This window comes from Dicentrarchus labrax, unplaced genomic scaffold (assembly GCF_905237075.1).
Source record: "Dicentrarchus labrax unplaced genomic scaffold, dlabrax2021, whole genome shotgun sequence".
NCBI lineage: Eukaryota > Metazoa > Chordata > Actinopteri > Moronidae > Dicentrarchus > Dicentrarchus labrax.
Window position 1 is genome coordinate 12,880,838 of NW_026136705.1, and position 17,890 is coordinate 12,898,727.

Below are 17,890 nucleotides of genomic sequence, written 5' to 3' on the forward strand. Positions count from 1 at the left end.
TTTAATTTCACCCTCTGGATCAATAGCACCTGATGCAGCCCATCTCATTCTGGTCTCATGGTGAGGCACTGCATTTATAATGCTATTGACAATATTGAGCAGTATTGATGACAAGGCAGGATAAGCACCTCAGGCAATAGGCGGGAATGAAGTGCCTTTTTTTTTTTTTTTTTTTTTTTTACAGCTGTACACCTTTGTAATAGCTTTTTCAACCATGAACATGACAATGAAATACCACCTAGTAAAACCAGAGGGCTTTGTTTAAATGCTTTGACTTAACACATTATCTATATCTTGACATATATATAGAAATGAAAGGGTATGAAGACAAAATACATACAATAATAATACAGATGTGATGCATCAACTCTGTGGAGACAGAGGAGACGTGTTTGTTTGTTTGTTTGTCTGTTTGTTTGTTTGTTGGACAAACAAAATGGCTACAGTGACAAATCTACAGTCTCTCAAGTTGTGCGGACCAGAGCATTAGCCTGGGGTGTTTATTTTCGTTTAATTGGATTTAATTGTCCTGATTTAAACCTGGTAGACTGCCCTTCATGTGTGCACATAACATTGCCCTGATGCTGCATTTTAATAAAATGTTAGGACCAGATGAAAATCTAAACAAAACACAGAAGCACAAGAAGGACATTTAATGAGTTTTTATGTTACTTGTAAGCTGATAAGGGTAGCCATGCAATTAAATAATTATCGCAAAAATCCTCCGAAGGCAATCCTAAGACATCCATTAAAGGACTGAATTAAGAAAGAAAACAAAACCTGAGCAACAAAAAACACAAAATAAGCAGCATACTTTTATTTATACATTGGCAATGCCGCAAAGACTAATGTTTAATAATGTATCAGCTGTTTGGGGTAAATTGTCTCCCATCAAAAATGGAAAGAAACACTAATGAGCATCATTATCAGAAATCCAATTGTCCAGAATGTAAAGTGCTACTGAGTTTTAGTGCTCACATCCATTGTGTGTGTTATATTCTCCGTTTAGTTTCTCCCAGGGCAGCGGAGTGGAGAGGAGGGGCTGTGCTGTGCTGCTGCACCGTGCAGCTACTCACCTCTGAATCCCATCTGCACCTTTCATCTCTCAACTTGTCCCGCGTGAGGATGGATGCGTTTCCCCGCGGTGGGACCCGGTAAAGTGTCAGAAGAATGCGGGTCGGATGGGGGGGGGAAACCATCGGTAACTGGAGTGTCTTTGGGCGTCGGTGATGTTTGCAATTGGTGACTGCAGAAATTTCCCAACGTGTCGGCGAGTCGACGGACCACTGCTTACTGGTGCGCTCTTGGAGAGGAAGAAGAATGGACATGCGACTGAGAATGATCTCTTTCAGCGGCTGAAATAACTGTTTTGGTTGCTTTAGTTCACTCACTTGAAACTGTAAACTGTCCTCAAAGTCGTACAAGTGAAAACAGGCTTGATTGATTCATTGATTGGGGGTTTTTGATCGCTTGAGGAGGAATTCATGAGCCGATAGCTTACGGGGCCAATATGCCAGAATGGGTCCTCTACAGTATTTCTTTCTCTGTGGACTTCTGTACACCCAGACCGACGGTAAGTTTATGGACACATTTATTACTAAATGTTTTGGTTGAAATTACATCCTGCCTCACATTTGGCTTTAGAAAAACCCACCGGGCTGTGGCATGAAGCGAATTCGACCCATGATCTTTTCAGTTCAAGTACATCCAGAAGATTCCGACTAGTCTACGGTAACCCACATGATGTACAGTAAATTATTTTTCCTCTTAAATTTCTGCTTAAAATCACAATGCACCATTCCAGTGCGCCATATCACAATTGGTTCATTTAGTCTTGATATAGGCTAAGCTATTTTACCATAGGCCAACTATTTAATGGCTTGGGGTAGACAAAAGTTACTAATTTATTCATAAGGGCTGCCCTAATTGAACAATTGATCCGTTACTCGAGTACAATCTTTGGCAGCTTTGTGGTACAGTATTGTGCTTTTAAATGCTCGCTGGCTTAAAAAAAAATGAGTCAACACTAAACTTTTTTTTGTGTTCTAAACCTTAAGTATATATTTTTTAATTAATGTAACTCCCTAGATCTCATATGCTGGTTGCCTTGTACTTGTATGGTCCTTCAAAAGTCTCAAAACCTAGAATTCATCATACTGTGCTCACAGTTTGCTCTAATGGACTTATCTTGGGTCACATTCTCTGTGGCCTTGTGCAAAGGGTTGCTCAGGCAGATGATGGACTAACTGTATGTCCTATAGCAGAAATGTCTAATGTGCCATAGAGAAGATGCTTACTCATACAGTCTGGAAAGTCACCCCTGATTGTTTTTGGTCTACAGGTTACTCATACAGTGCATGGACCTACAGTACAAATGCAGCAGAGACATATCTAAGATTCTTGACAGGAAGTGTTTTCCTTATCATGGAGTGTTCTGTATTACTATGTCCCCAGCAGCCCATAAAACATAAATTTGTGTCAGTGGAGTAAATGAAGTGCAGGTGTGATCAGCACGTAAAGTGGGTGTAGATCTGGCTGGTTCCAGCTCTGCAGTTCCTTTGGCTGTGGTCTGTATTGGATTGCTGCCGAGATGGATTTCAAATGTTTTGTCCACCCTGTTTTACATACATTGGGGTTTAATCTACACATCTCTGACACAGTCTCAACAAAAACATGACACGAAGCACAAAAAATAGGATTCATTGCAGGGCTATTGCATTGGCTCAATCAATTCAGCAGATAGATTAAATAAACATTTCAGCCTTTTTTTTCGATTTAGTCTTATAATTTTGGAGGCCCAAGCAATCCCAATAGATGGTTTCTGACTGACTATGCCTGTGGCAATACTGTAGGTATTGTCTATTAGAGAGCATAATGCTTAGAGTTTGCAGTCAGTGCACAATACAGTATATATTACACAGACAATGGACTTACTTTGACAGTTTGTATCTATCCTAAGTCTTTTATCAATGTTACTGATTTCAACTTTGCAGCAGGGCTCGGAGTGACTTTGTGGTTGTGACATTTCAAACTAAATTCTCAAATGACAGGAAGAACCTGAAGGACAGGCTCCCTTTGCTCGACAATCAAATGAATGTTTTGGTTATAAGCCTAAATTGAGTTCCTCTGAACTGCTGGTAGACAGATGTCACCTCAAAGTGACTTTTATTAGAGTGGTCCCTGCTTACAAGCCCTAACATGTTCCTGGCTAGCCTTGAGTTGCAGCTTCAGCACCATGGATAGATCCCCATACACAGACCCACTGTAGAGAAAAGATGATCTGGGTATGCGCAAAGCATGAGCTTTAAGAGAGGCCGCATTTGACCAAAATACTATTGGCAATGTATGTTTACCAAGAATCTTTATTTTAAAGGTTCAGTGTGTGACGTTTAGGATGATCTACTGCCATAAATGAAATATATTATGCATAACTATGTTTTCATTGGTGTATAATCACCTTTTTGTTAAAATGAATTTGTTTAGAATAAGCCATTTTTATCTACAAACGCTTGCGTTCCACAGCGTACAACATGTTTCTTCATTCACGTTTTTTGCGAGTTTCGAGGCTACTGTCGTGCTTGGGAGGGGAGGGTAAGCGTGTGAGTTGCTTCTTCAACTACACCGCTGGATTCCACTAGACACTGCTCCTTAGCCCTAATTTTCATTTATTTTATAACTTGAGCAGGTATCAATACAGGACTGTTCTGCTGTTTAAATACTAACATTAAATTCAAGGACTAAAAAAATCAAAATATCCATCCATCTATTCATCTTTTATCCCCATGCCCTTATTCATATTCAGGGTCATGGGGTGCTGGAGCAGGCATTGAGCAGAAAGCAGGCAAACCCCCTGGATGGGTTGCCAGTCCAGAGCTAACAGACTGACAGGACCCCGCAGGACCTTCTTGCTGTTAGATGACAGTACCAACCACTGAGCCACTGAGCCACCCACAATTTAAATCGTCTCATTTCAATTCTGTTGTCTGACAGCACAAGTCTCAAACTCTGCATTAGCCATAGTGGAGACTGGATAATGGGACAACCAATTAGAAGAAGTCACTGTTTTACAAACTGTTTGTGTGTGATTGTGGATACATGTAAATGCTGCTTAATCAAGAGACATATGTACTGTATAAGGTTTTAAAAGCATGTTAAAATCACAATATATCACCATGGTTTGGTGTGTTGGCGCTGGCTAATGGAGTGCTTTTTGACAACAAACCTCTTAACATTATAGACTGCCACATCAATTTCACTCACATTTGCGGCTTTATTTTGGTTTCCGTGTAGCAGCCAGTCATCATGGTTGCCTTTGCAATTTGTATGATTTGTCACCATCAGAGGCTAAAAGACAAGAGACGGTGTAACATCAGTTTCATTTATTTATATTTTATTTATTACCTCGCCTTACGACAGTCCAAAAAGTCTGTTTTAGCGACTCCAAAATTACACTCTACGTCTGTTTGCGTGCACACTACAGAAAAAGTAGACCTTTTAACACAGATATTATAATGTGCTCATGCACCATGAAACAGATCAGAGTTGTGATGCTGTCATGTCTGTAAACAAACATAGTGGCACTACATTTGGGTCATTCCTCTGTGACATTTAGAGATGGAACAGCAATAAAGGTGTTCACATCGCCAAACGAATGGAAAGAATGAGCAGAGTAAGGGTTGTGTTTGGGTTGCGATTACAGAAATGATGACATGATTCTTATCTGGATAGTCAGGATTAAGCATTCTCATGACATTTGCTGAGGATTGACTATGAAATACTCTTGTTAAAGTCTAAATATAATGCATTTTAATATAATAATGTAGGCTTTTAGGGGGGTAAGAGAATTGTAAACGTTGCATATCCACGCTATTACAGTACAAAGTAAAAAAAATCCAAAGTAGCAGTCGCTGTTCCACTCCCACTGAGACAACATGTTTGATGATGTCAGTGTTTGATGGAACGTGTTAATGAAAAAGCTAATGAGATATAATGACTCCTCAGCTCCTGTCTGTGAAAGTAAATATGTGAGCCTGAGTGTAGTAACACAGCATATAGTGCAGCCAGAACCTGACACTAATCAACTTTCCTTTCACAAGGACTTTAATGAAATTATACTTTACACAATATTATAGTAGTTTTATTCTGTCAGTCACATGTGTGTACAATCTGTTGTTTAGCGAAACAATGAAAATATAATGTTTGTGAGAGATTAGAACTATAAAAAACATTTATTGAAGTTTTCCATGTTTTCTGAGATATGACTTGACATTTCTCTCTGTCATCTTGTTTAATCATCAGTGGTATGGTAATCAGCAACTCCCTTTGATTCACTGTTTTTATTTTGGTGATACTTGAGATAAGTGAGCGGGCGCTGCTTTGCTATTTTTGCACTGCACCCACTGTGATTTTCTCTTGACTAAGATTATGCTCATGCTAACTAACTAGCTAACTGCATTCATCCCAAACACACCGCTCTTGCTGCTGCAGCAAGATTAAAATACATTATTTATGTGCATGTAAATATTATAGCTATTTCTTTAATGGCACTTTTTACTCTCTCGTTTCCCTCTAGGGTCTCGTCTTCGGCAGGAAGACTTCCCTCCCCGCATTGTGGAGCACCCCTCTGACCTCATTGTGTCCAAAGGGGAACCAGCCACTCTCAACTGCAAGGCAGAGGGCCGTCCAACCCCCACGGTGGAATGGTACAAAGATGGGGAGCGTGTTGAGACGGATCGGGACAACCCCCGCTCCCACCGTATGCTGCTGCCCAGCGGGTCCCTCTTCTTCCTCCGCATCGTCCACGGAAGAAGGAGCAAGCCTGACGATGGCAGCTACGTGTGTGTGGCCCGAAACTATCTGGGAGAGGCCGTAAGCCGGAACGCATCTCTAGAAGTAGCATGTAAGTCAGAGTTTTTTATCATGTCCCTCTGGGCACGAAGGTAATGCCCTGGTCAAAGGAATCTCAGTGTTGCATGACAGAAAAATAGATAAATTGTTATGCAGTTATGTTTGGAGGTTGGTAACCTTTTGTGGGGTATATGAAAACTTGAAATTCTGTTAATGTTGACTCTGAAAAAGGTAGAGTTTATGTTAAATTAAGCATAACATTTTGGGGCTATTGTGCTAGGGGATCCATATATGAGATGTCATCTGTCATAATATGAGCAACGTCACCTATCCACTGAACCTACAAGTGTGTGTGTGTGTGTGTGTGTGTGTGTGTGTGTGTGTGTGTATGCATTGCCGTGTGCTTAGCATGTGTGCACATATGTGTGTGAATATGTTTTCAGACTGCTCGTGAGACCTGTTTGGGTGACCTGTTTGAGTAATGTATGGGCAGAGCTGTGAATCGCTCCAGGGAGGGAGAGAAAAAGGGGCAGGATTTTAACCTAGCTAACTCCCTTTCACTGTTTGGATTTGGAAGGATGCAGCCTGCTCCCAGCCAGTTCTCTCCCTGTGTGGGAGAGAGGCGCTCTGGGCTATTCACATTTCCATTATGTGCTAAACTGAGCTGATTTCTTGCCATGAACAAGATGCACACACGCTCGGACGCACACACACAGATATACATGCGTGCACACATAAACACCCACACCGTCTCTCCTGCTCTCTGTTTCTCATTCTCATAGAGATGTTGTACACAAGCAAGCAATAGGGAATTCCAGGCAAACAGTATTTTGCAATTTGATTTTGTTTTGAATCATAAAATAGAACCTAATGACTTGCCTTAGAGTGTAGTTTGTTGTAATAAGTCTTCATTGAAGGGACTTCACTTCTTCACTGTGCTTTTGTGACTTGTGCGGATGTGTCAGCCACTCTGGATCTATGTTTGGCTTTAAGGGGAAATCAGGGTATAGGAGGAAGGAAAAAAAGAAAAAAAAAAAAACTGAGACAAGCCTCTCAGTCAAGACATCATCTGACATCTTTGTGTGTTTTTGTGCACCACATCCTCTCTTTGTTTTATTGCTTTTTCTACATTAGACCCTATTTCTATCATCTTCTTTTACTGGTGCTGTTTCCTCGCCTTTCTCTCGAATCAATAGTGTTGAACCGTCCTGGAAATACTTATGTTTAAGGAGATTCTAGGCATTTGAGAGGGCACAAATCTGTTCTTAAATGGGAATGTGCGTGTGTGTACATCCTGTTATAGGATACATGAAGTGGCTTTTATGTATAAAATGAGACATTGCGGTGTATGATATTGCTGTTGATTAAGATCTAGTGCTAAACCTATAACTATTTCAACTGTAACAGTATCCCTTTCTAACTGTAGTCAGAATTTACACTGCGCTATACATCACATTTACATTGCACATCTTGAACAGTACGGTTGCATTTGAAGATGGTGAATAATTCTCTCTCATAAAGAAACCAGAGACCCAAAACTGTCGTTATAGTGTCAAGAGACAAATGTTATAGCTGCTTCACTGATTCCCTTGACTGAATAGAGGCCGACTTTACGAACACAATGACTGTGTCAGAGTGATTTTGTGAGGATTTTCTGGTTCTCCTTAAATACAATAAAGCTCATTTGTATTTTGCAGCTCCAACAGTCATTCTGAATTCATTTTCTGCGTTAATTGTCACATTCATTGTATGTGTAGGATCTGCAATTATTATTGACAAATCAGTTCTTTTTCTACTGTTGGAAGAGAGGTATGCTACTAATTTATCAGCAACACATATGGAGGGTAAAATAACAGTATATTGTTAAAAAAATATCAAATGCCAGATATACAGCAGGTAAATATCAAGAAATAAATATGGAATAAGCTTTTGTATTCGCTCCAGTGCCGCTTTCAGTGTTTCTTGAAATCTGTCATATCAGTCTTGAATGATGTGTTGTAGAATATTGGATTATTCCTGAAGCCTTGTTTAGATCCCATGAATTTGTATGTATTTTACTATATGTATGGGAGCAATAACATCTGGGGTTACAAGGACTTCCTGAGGGATCAGTGTTTGCACAGTTGAGTGCACTTTTGTACTTCAATAAGTCTCTGTATTCCTTGGCTGCTATATAATCATGCAGACCAACCACAGGACCTAAATAATCCCATTCCCAATGTACAGTACATTAAATGTCAAGTGCCTGCTATTTGACTACTCTGAGACTCTGTGGGATTCTCAGTTGCCTGATTGCCAGGTCACTTTTAAAGCTGGATGGGAACATAATGACTGTGTAGGCTTTTCAAATTTTATTCTCCCCTTTGTATTTTTTCTTATGATGTCCACTTCCTAGTAATAGAAGCTACATCCAGATATCTTGCACACAACTTTACCCACAAATTAAGTTATTTCAGTCTTGTTTGCCAGTTGAAATAGCAGACACTAACCTATTTTGTTCAACGTTGTCTCCTCTTTTGCAGACAGTGTCAATAGGTTGTTTTTTCTGGAGCTTCTCTTACATAAAAGACAGTACAACCAAGGCAGCCTCCAGTATTCTTTGTGTAATTCAGAATATCATGGCTACAGGGATGCATAATCGCATGACTCCTCCAGGGGCTGTAGGATCCTGCCAGTATTGCTGCAGCCAAAGTTGTCATGCAATGCTGCGGGTGGGAGCAAGCGGGTAGATGAAAGTGCTGTGGGGATGCTCTGACAGTGAGTCTAGCTCAGATGGTCTGTTTCCTTAGTGTCCACACAAATTCTCAAATGTTCTAATGGGCTATAGCATTGTATCTCAACCAGTGGCTTAGAAAATGTAGCTAACTAGAGGGGTGTGACTCCCTTGGGTGCATTTGTGCTGTACAAGCTCAATTTTGGTGGTTCGTCGTGCATTTTATGAGCTTCAGTCTGACTGCAATTTGAAGGGGCATTATTCATTCCATGTGATGCAAAACACTTCAGCTGTTTAAGATGGTAGCAAAGCTTAAAATATGTAAATTAGGTAGATATGCCAGACGAATCTACAGCTAGCAGCCTGGCATAAACAAATAATATACCTCATAATATTTGTTTGTCTTATAAAATAACCAAACCTTACTAAAAAAACACTTATTTCTCCACAGTTATTGTTATTGATACAGAGCTTATGACAAAGAATCAATAGACAGTAACATAGCAAAATCATATTGTATGTCTTGTGTTGGTATTGATTTTGTAAACTGGCTGGGGGTAAGATGGCAAAAAAGCAGAATACAGGAAAAATGTCACCTTTTCTTATATCTGAAGAAATAATTATCTTTTCCTCACCATGTATTTTGATGTATTTTTTGTTTGCTTTATTATCTATACAGACACATTTCTTTGGTTTTTTAAAGGTTTTGCCATCTTACAGTTACGCTTGTTATTCTTGTGCCTAATCCTCTCGCTTCAGGCTCTCTTCAATACAACTGTGATGCCCATTAAGACAGTATTAACATATTTTCTATCTGCATGCTTATTCCATCCATTCCATCTTGCTGAATCTTGTAGCATACTGTAGATATTTTACAGAATGGTGGATTTACAGGGGAAGTGGTTTACTCTGATGAACACATGGCTTGCTTTAGTTGAAAATGAATTAACATAAGAATTCACAACCATGTTTTTCTCAGACTGGAAATAAGAAGGACACTGGAGAGAAGCAAATTTGATCCAAGGCCAGTAAGGGAACATGTACTGTATCAGCCGATAGACCATCACTGGGCATAAATCTGGAGTATTTTCACCCTTTCTGAAATTCTATTTCCTGCACAGTCTTGTTGGGTGCATATTTGACACGAATGATAACATCAGCCATTTCACACTGAAATGAGGCCATGTCTGTTTATTATTAGAAGGTTTTGTATTTTTGCTTGATAAACAAGACTCATTGTGTTTCTCTTACTGTTGCAGCATGTCACTTGTTTCTCACATCCAAGTATGTAATTTTAATCATCAATAGTCACCTGCTGTCAATGTGTACAATCACACATGGCCAACCACTGAGCCAGCTTTTCACATCTTCAGTCTGTTTATTCAGAAGCTGCAGCTGAGCACTACTTCAGAGCGACGTCAACAAACAACTGTGCGACCTCCAGGCCACCAGTGGACTGGCACTAATCATCAGAGTGAGTGGCTGTTGATGGAATTAGAACAGCTCCCTCAAACTATTAAGAAGGGACAGAAAGACATAAACAGTGATGTGTTGAAGGGAGGTGTGGGTGGAGGGGCGGCGGATGCAAGGGTGTTCATTAGCACAAAACTCAAGAGCAAGATGAGTCCCCCTCCGTTTGACTGTGCTAAGTGAATTAGAAGTATAGTCACTCAGCCAGACAATCATCAATTAAATCCTCCCAGTTACAGGCAGCCACAATGCTAGATAAATCTAGTTGCTGGATTGTGTTTTGTAGTGCACTGGAGTAATTATTTTGATGAGAGATTAAACACACTGGACATTTATTTGACATTTTTGTGGAATTAGTTGAGCCAAGATCTACAAAAAGGAGCATGTAATAACATTGCTACGAGTGCTTGCCGTGCAATACGAAGGTTATGCAATTTTTATATGGCGTCTAATCCAGCAGACATTAGACTGATATAGGTGTTGGGATTGGCAGCGGCCAAGTCTACAGCCATGCTAGAGACTTTGGGAGGCTGTACATGGGCACAGCAGTGCTTTGAGCTAAGTGCTCACAATGCTAAGATGATTGTGTTAAATTATTTTTAATTTTTAAAAATGTTAACATGTTTCAAGCTCTAAGTCCAGGTAGAGTAAGCTAATAGCAGTAGCTAATGGCAGCTAGTACAGTTTGCATATGTAGCAGTGCACCGGTAAGTGACTTCCAGGGTTACAAGAGAAAAGGTCCATGTTGCAACAATCCCTGATACTTTGGTTCCAGTGATAAGGCAAACGGAGTTGACTAAGATTCTTCTCATCGACGGTTCAGTAAACTACTAGAGGGCAGCCCTACTTAGCACTGAACATAAATTAAAGCCATAGCTACGGTGGCCGACAAGGGCAAACGCTTCAAACACAGGAATGATGCAAATCCAAAAACACACAAACACATAAAACAAATGCAACAGAAAAACGCTGCAACAGAAAAATGCTGCAATCACAGAAACGAAGCAGAAGCACAAACTTACAAACCCACAAAACAAATGCAACAGAAAAATGCTGCAAATACCAAAAACACACAAAACCCCAAAACAACTGCAAGATGTAAACGCTGCAAATTCTCTCGACAAAACGGAAGTGCCCAGGCCACTAGGGGGACCCGACCTGAGGGATGGACCAGTCCTCTGGGACCAGACCCGAAAGACATGAAGAAGAAGAAGAAGAAGAAGAAGAAGAAGAAGAAGAAGAAGAAGAAGAAAGTTGGCTAAGTTTTGGAGAGGAGAGTAAAAAGGTATGTTTTCCTTTGTCTTTTTTAAACACTTGGCCATAATCTTTTATAATATTATAACATTATATCATCTATCATATTAAATCATATAAAATAGTATTAAATAATATTATAATTATTATAATTTTCTTCTATAATAATTATATTATTATAAAATATAATATAATTATTATAGGATTATACAAATATATATATTATATATTTTTAGAATATTATATTATATATATTATATATTAACTCATATTAAATTAATTAAATACTATTTAATATGATGGATTATAATAATATAAAAGATTACGGCCAAGTGTTACCTTTTTACTCTCCTCTCCAATACTTAGCCAACTTTCTTCTTCTTCTTCTTCTTCTTCTTCTTCTTCTTCTTCTTCTTCTTCTTCTTCACGTCTTTCGGGTCTGGTCCCAGAGGACTAGTCCATCCCTCAGGTCGGGTCCCCCTAGTGGCCTGGGCACTTCCGTTTTGTCAAGCGAATTTGCAGCGTTTATATCTTGCAGTTGTTTTGGGGTTTTGTGTGTTTTTGGTATTTTCAGCATTGTTCTGTTGCATTTGTTTTGTGGGTTTGTAAGTTTGTGCTTCTGCTTCGTTTCTGTGATTGCAGCATTTTTCTGTTGCTGCGTTTTTATGTGTTTGTGTGTTTTTGGTTTTGCATCGTTCCCGTGTTTGCAGTGTTTGCGGTGCGTTTGCCCGTTTGCGGTGCGTTTGCCCTTGTCGGCCACCGTACATATCTGATAAGAAAGACATTCGTTTTGCAGGTATTTGGTCATATACAGTTTAGGACAAATTAAAATCCATCTATGATGGCACTGGATGGAAGTATTTCACAGGATACTTTAACACTTTGGCATGCTGCGGGTACTAATATAAAAGTTAAGTATCACAAAAGTCATTAGGATTACAACAGACAGACATTACCATCCATATGAAAGTATTATAAGCATGATGAGATACCTATAGGGGTAAATGAGAAAGTATATTTTTTGTTTGTTTGTTTATTTGTTTGGCACCATGCGCAAAATACCCGTGTGAAGTAGAGAAACGGAAATTTAGAAGGCTATTAGCATTATTCAGTTTAGGGCATAGAATTATCTGAGTCTGACCTCGGCTTGTTTTGTGTCTCTTCCATGTTGAGAAATCATCCTCATCCTCGTTCTCCTTGTCACTCTGTTCTCTTCAGTAATGACATTCATTTGAGCCATTCAGCTCTGTAGACTATGTAGTAAACAGAAGCCTCATTGTCATTATTTGAGAGTCAAAGTCATGCTTTCTCCAGGCATGAAATAGTGTTCTCCCCCAAATTGCATCACATGGAAGGAATCATTTATGCCCACTTCCATATTTGTGCTTTACAACTGGCTTACACCATGTGTGTAGTGGATTACAAAGTATTTGTATTTGGTCAAGCATCCACTAGAACCAGGCCTGGGCTCTGGGTGTTTTGTTTTTTTGTTGGGATACTAGAAAATATATTGTGGTCAGCTATTAATATTTTTAAGCTCCCAGTCAGAGATTCTGAAAATGTAGTACACCACTTACAGTAAGGTTCCGTAAGGTTTCTATTGGGAGGCACTCTGGTGTTTTGGACAGTGGCAACTTGCCATTAATCATGCATTTCACTCTTACCCATTGACAACATCCAAAGTTAGTGCCTGCCAGCCCTGTGTGTTCCCAGGCAGATTGTCAATGTTTTCTGTGAGTAGATAGGTTGGCCACATTGCACCATCTGTTGCCAGTCCAACAGCCCTCCTGTGTACTTATCCCCTGTTTGCCTTCCTCTGCCTTGCTCTCGTTAAGCTGGTACAGAGTACTGAGGTTTTTGAACCCATCTGATCAGAACTGATCTTTCTCAGCTGTTAAGGAGTTGAGGATATGTTTGAGTTCTTATTATTTTTTCTCATTATTACCATTAGCAGAAAAATTCTATAGTATATAAAGTGATTGAATTACGTTGAAACAATTGTGTCGTAATATTGACTTAATGAAGCAACAGAAAATCAATTACATCTTCTCTTCTTTGTTGTTTTGCCCTAGTCAATGTGTTCTGATAAATAAAATACAATGGGGCGAATCATCATGCTGCCATTTCACCAAAAGCTCAATAATATAGATGTATATATATTTGTACACATATGTAACAGTCTATTGGGATGAATATTATCATCTCCTATCCTTTGAGTGATTGATATCTAGTTCCGTTTGTAGGAAATAAGCCATATCATTCAAGCACAGACACAACTAAGATGTAAAGCTGTCAATATGCCTGCACTACAACTTTAAAAGCCTTAGGTGGGGATCACACTGTAAAAAGTGAGGCACGTCGCAATCCTTCCCACCCCATATCTATGATACCCATAACACTGAGGCATTTTCTACAGTCATCAGGCATCAACAGGCATCTTGCTTTTAGGCAACATATAATCAGTTATCAGCAAGCCACACATAACTGTTTACAGCAGCTACTGTAAGGCAATCAAAATCACAGTAGCTAAAATACAAATCTGAAAATTTACCCGAAGGTTCAAGTGCCCCATTAATGTTCCTCTGAGCTTGATGTTTGTTGTTTATGTCGTGGCAAGTTGTGTCCATTTAATCAGATACTATAGCTCCGGGTGGTCAATAATAAGCACTACTAGCCTTTTTTTCCATTTCTGTTGTTGACATTGCTGTTGGGAAATACAACCTCTGAGCTCTTGCAATTGGGCAGCAGAAGAAAAGCTGCAGCGCCCCAGGGTATTTATCTGTTGAACAGAGTTAAACTTTTTCCAACTCAGAGCACTTAAAGCTCTCATTCAGAGTCACACAAAACACATTTGAATCGCACAAAACGCATTTGAAATTAAATGAAAAAATGTGCCACCAAGTGTTAAAAACCTTTCCAATGTAATCATGGTCTTTGATTGAAACTCCACGATTTGACAAAGAAATTACAGTTATGAGGCCTGTCATTTTGTACCGGTTATAGTATGTTGCATTCACAATAGCTTTAATCCTCTATAATGTAGTGTATTTGGATGAATATAATCATTATGGATGACAATTGCGAGCTGTTTGCTGCATGCGTCTTCACTCTTGACTGATTCATTTGCGACTCTGTCTGGAGAAAACCTTATGTGTTGGAGTTGTCTGGTCCAAGGACAATGTAATTTTGCTTTAAATGAGGTCGCACAGAAAATCAAATATACATATAATAATAACGTATAGTTGATTGCCATCTGTGTTCTTACTCCAGTTAGAGTACTAGAATCCCAATGGAATATTTGCATTTTGTGCATACTTGCTGTAATTGCTGTCCAGGGCAGTGGTTGAGCACCACAATAGCATATTTGCATTTAATATGTCTTGCGAAATGGTCACATGACCTTTTGAATAGCTCAGCATGTTTCATCATTTGTTATTTGTTTTGTCAGTGTAAGACTATAATAAAACTAAACCGTTAGTGTCATACAACTTTGGAACCATATAGGAGAGTTATTATCCTCTGTTTAGGGTGGTCTGATGCTTTTAACAGTGCAAATATAGAGGTGGCCAGGCCAGGCAAGTGGAACTAATTTGTGCATATTTTTTGGCTGAAGACAGTGAGATAAGGGGCTAGCATCTGGTGCTAACTGGACCATGCTCACTCCTTGGAGGTCTGTGCATTATGAGGTTCGGTAAGTTAGCTAAGGGCTAGCATCTGGTGTTAATTGGACCATGCAAACACCTTTAAGAGCTCTGGTGCACTTTCTTACAGTTGGTTGGAAGAAACATATGCCTGGTGTGAAGAAGCATACTAACTGGATTTACTGTGTTGTGGCTTATTGTAGCTTTCTAATTCTTTTAAGAAGCAGCTGTATGTATGTGTAAATTCAAGATATAATTCAGCATGCAAAATTTTTCAGTCAATTAGTGTTTTTTTAATAAATTTGCTCGTCTTCCACCACGCTATGACCTCAATAATAAACATGTCATTGAATTTACACATTTCCCACAATGTCACCAAAAACTAAACATTATAAGCTTGGAAAAGACAGGCTGACAGGTGTCCCTAATAAACTGGCCACTGAGTGTCTATTATATCTTGGTAGGTGGTCATGTCATTCTCTTGAATCTTAATACCTGACATAGTTTAAAATGGGTGGTTATGCTTCGGCAATAGGCAACTAGGCAACTTGACTTAAATTTGAATTTGAATTAAATTTAAATTGTGTCCATTTGGCACTACGACTTCTTATATGTCTCTATAATAATTCTACTTAATCCACTTTTCCCCTTCAAGAGCATATTGAATTTTATTTTCAATTTCAATAATGCACCGACTCACCATTACATCTCTTCCTCCATCAATAAGCAATGATCATTTTGTCAAGGAAAACTATGACAAAAGATATTTGTTGGTGAGCATTTTTCCATAATGAAAACTAGAGTGCCAACTAAATATAAAATAGTCTATTGAAGCAAAAACTTTGATTAAATCATATTATTTGGCTTAGTGCTGTGCTCAGTTGATTAGATTTGTTTCATTTGCGCTCATGTACAGTAAATGATTTATCCTGGATATACTGTTTTATTAAATGCATCATCAAGTTTAGGGCTATTGTTGGAATTCTAAAACTTTTGCATCTCTCTGTAAAGACTTCACAAAATATTACAACTTGACAATATCAGTATAAAGATGTATGGCTGAAGCTAGACTAGGCTTTGTTCACTGTAAAACCCAATCTAATGACAGCAGCAGTCAGTGCCATCCATTAGTATCACAGGGTTTGTGTTTAAGAAGTCATTGGCAAAACTCTGGTAAAGGTCATATTGGGTCAAGCTGCTCCCATGCACCTGTCACTGCCTGTGACCGAGGATCCCTGTTATGAATAAACCAAATATTCCTGTCTGCCTGAGGTGTCCAGCCGACGGATTGAAAATCCTCCAGCAAAGCAGTGTGGAAGGGTGCAGCTGCCAGCTTCTCCATCCCTATCTGACAGTGCTTCTCATACAGTGAGGAAAAAATATGTTTACTGTCAAAGTAGCCTTGAGTTTTAATGCTTAAGTTGCACTAGTTCAAGAGAGGACTGCTCTCTGAATCCAGATATTTCTTTTAAATGTAATACTACCTGATAAAACATTTCATCATTTTATTTTGTGTGTACATGTTTGGGCTGGGACTTGGCAAAGACCCTACCACACAATCCATTTTCAATATGTTGGATCACTAAATGATTCATTACACGCTGCTGTCTACCTTTCAAGGTAGTATATTGTGATGCCGCACACAGTACATTATTGGCTATAATTTAATGCAGTCGTGTTTCAACATTTTGAATTTGAAATATGGGTATACATCTCCTTTTAGATGAGTTGGCGCTGGCTTAAGCTACTCCATTAGCAGACCTTGAATGAGGCCTTCACACTATTACAGATACAGCTGTAACTTATGGCTGCTGTCATCTATGGAAGCTGCAGCTGGGTGTAGCCGTCTGTTTTCTGAAAGCTATACATCCAGCCATGTTCCATAACCGCTATGTGAAGTCAGGTATCAATATTTGGATGTACAGAAGGGATTATAGTAAGAAAAAGAGTAAAATTGCACAGTAATATTGAAAAACGGCCCCATGGCATGATCATGTGCTCATACTTCATCTATGCATGTGTCTGTGTGTGGGTTTACTTATGTGTGCATCTGAGTGTGCTGAAGCTAAGTCATGTGTCTCTCAGCAAAATGATAATGGTTCATAATTGACACTGTGCAGTGATTGATGTGCAATCTCTGCATACAGACTTGTCTTGGTATGTGGGTAAAAGGGCATCTTCAGGCAGATTTGTTACTAATGGGGAAAAAAAAAGAAAACACCCAGGGACTGGCACATTCATAAGCAGTAGTATTATAATGCCCAATCTTCATTCTTTTCTGGTATATTAAGCTGGACTGGAAGCTAGTCATTGTGTTAAAATATCTTGTATTTTCATGGTGTGCTGCCACTAATTTGAGTAAGCTTATCCACTACCTTCAGTGGTCTCCAGTCTGGCTTGGGTGATGAGAGTGAAGAACATCACCAGCCAGCCAGAGGGGCTCTGCAGTTGGTTTATTATTCATGTGGCCTACCCAACATTCCACCAATCTAGGCCAAAGCGCTGTTATAACTGCTAAGTGTCAAATTCCAGACTTCCGCTTGCCCATTCATTCACCTCCATCACATCTGTTTGCTCAAAAATCGTCAACAACTCTATCCATCGTGTCCTCTGATTCACAAAAAGGGGAGAGTGCCAGGGCTAGGGCAGCAGTAGGATGACATCAGCCTTCCCCAGTATACACCTCAGTGAGTAAAAAGGAAAGGGAATATCCGGAAGCTTGATTAATTCATGATATCCGCTGAACGTAGTATCTTTCTTTTATCCAGCAGAAGGCCCAGGCCCAAACAGTCAAGCATGTTTCCTCATGCTTTTTACCTGTTTAGGTCAATTCATAAATAAAGGCTCTACACAAGACAGAGCGAGCACCATTCTATGGCCTGTGACTGCCTTTGATACCAACATGTGTGTGTCAATTCATTCTCCACTGTTGCATAGGATGCAATTGCAACAAGGCAGCAAATAA

At 39.3% G+C, this 17,890-nt stretch overlaps 1 protein-coding gene across 2 annotated transcripts in view; it reads left to right on the forward strand.

The window, feature by feature from the left end:
• Positions 1 to 1,007: 1,007 nt before the first annotated feature.
• LOC127364442 (roundabout homolog 2-like) overlaps positions 1,008 to 17,890 on the forward strand; it is a 78,077-nt gene continuing 61,194 nt past the window's right edge. For both annotated transcript variants that reach the window (XM_051401998.1, XM_051401999.1), the window contains exons 1-2: positions 1,008 to 1,573; positions 5,573 to 5,899. In XM_051401998.1, coding sequence (XP_051257958.1) covers positions 1,519 to 1,573; positions 5,573 to 5,899 — 382 coding nt within the window. In that variant the 5' untranslated portion in view covers positions 1,008 to 1,518. The remainder of the gene's footprint in view (positions 1,574 to 5,572; positions 5,900 to 17,890) is intronic.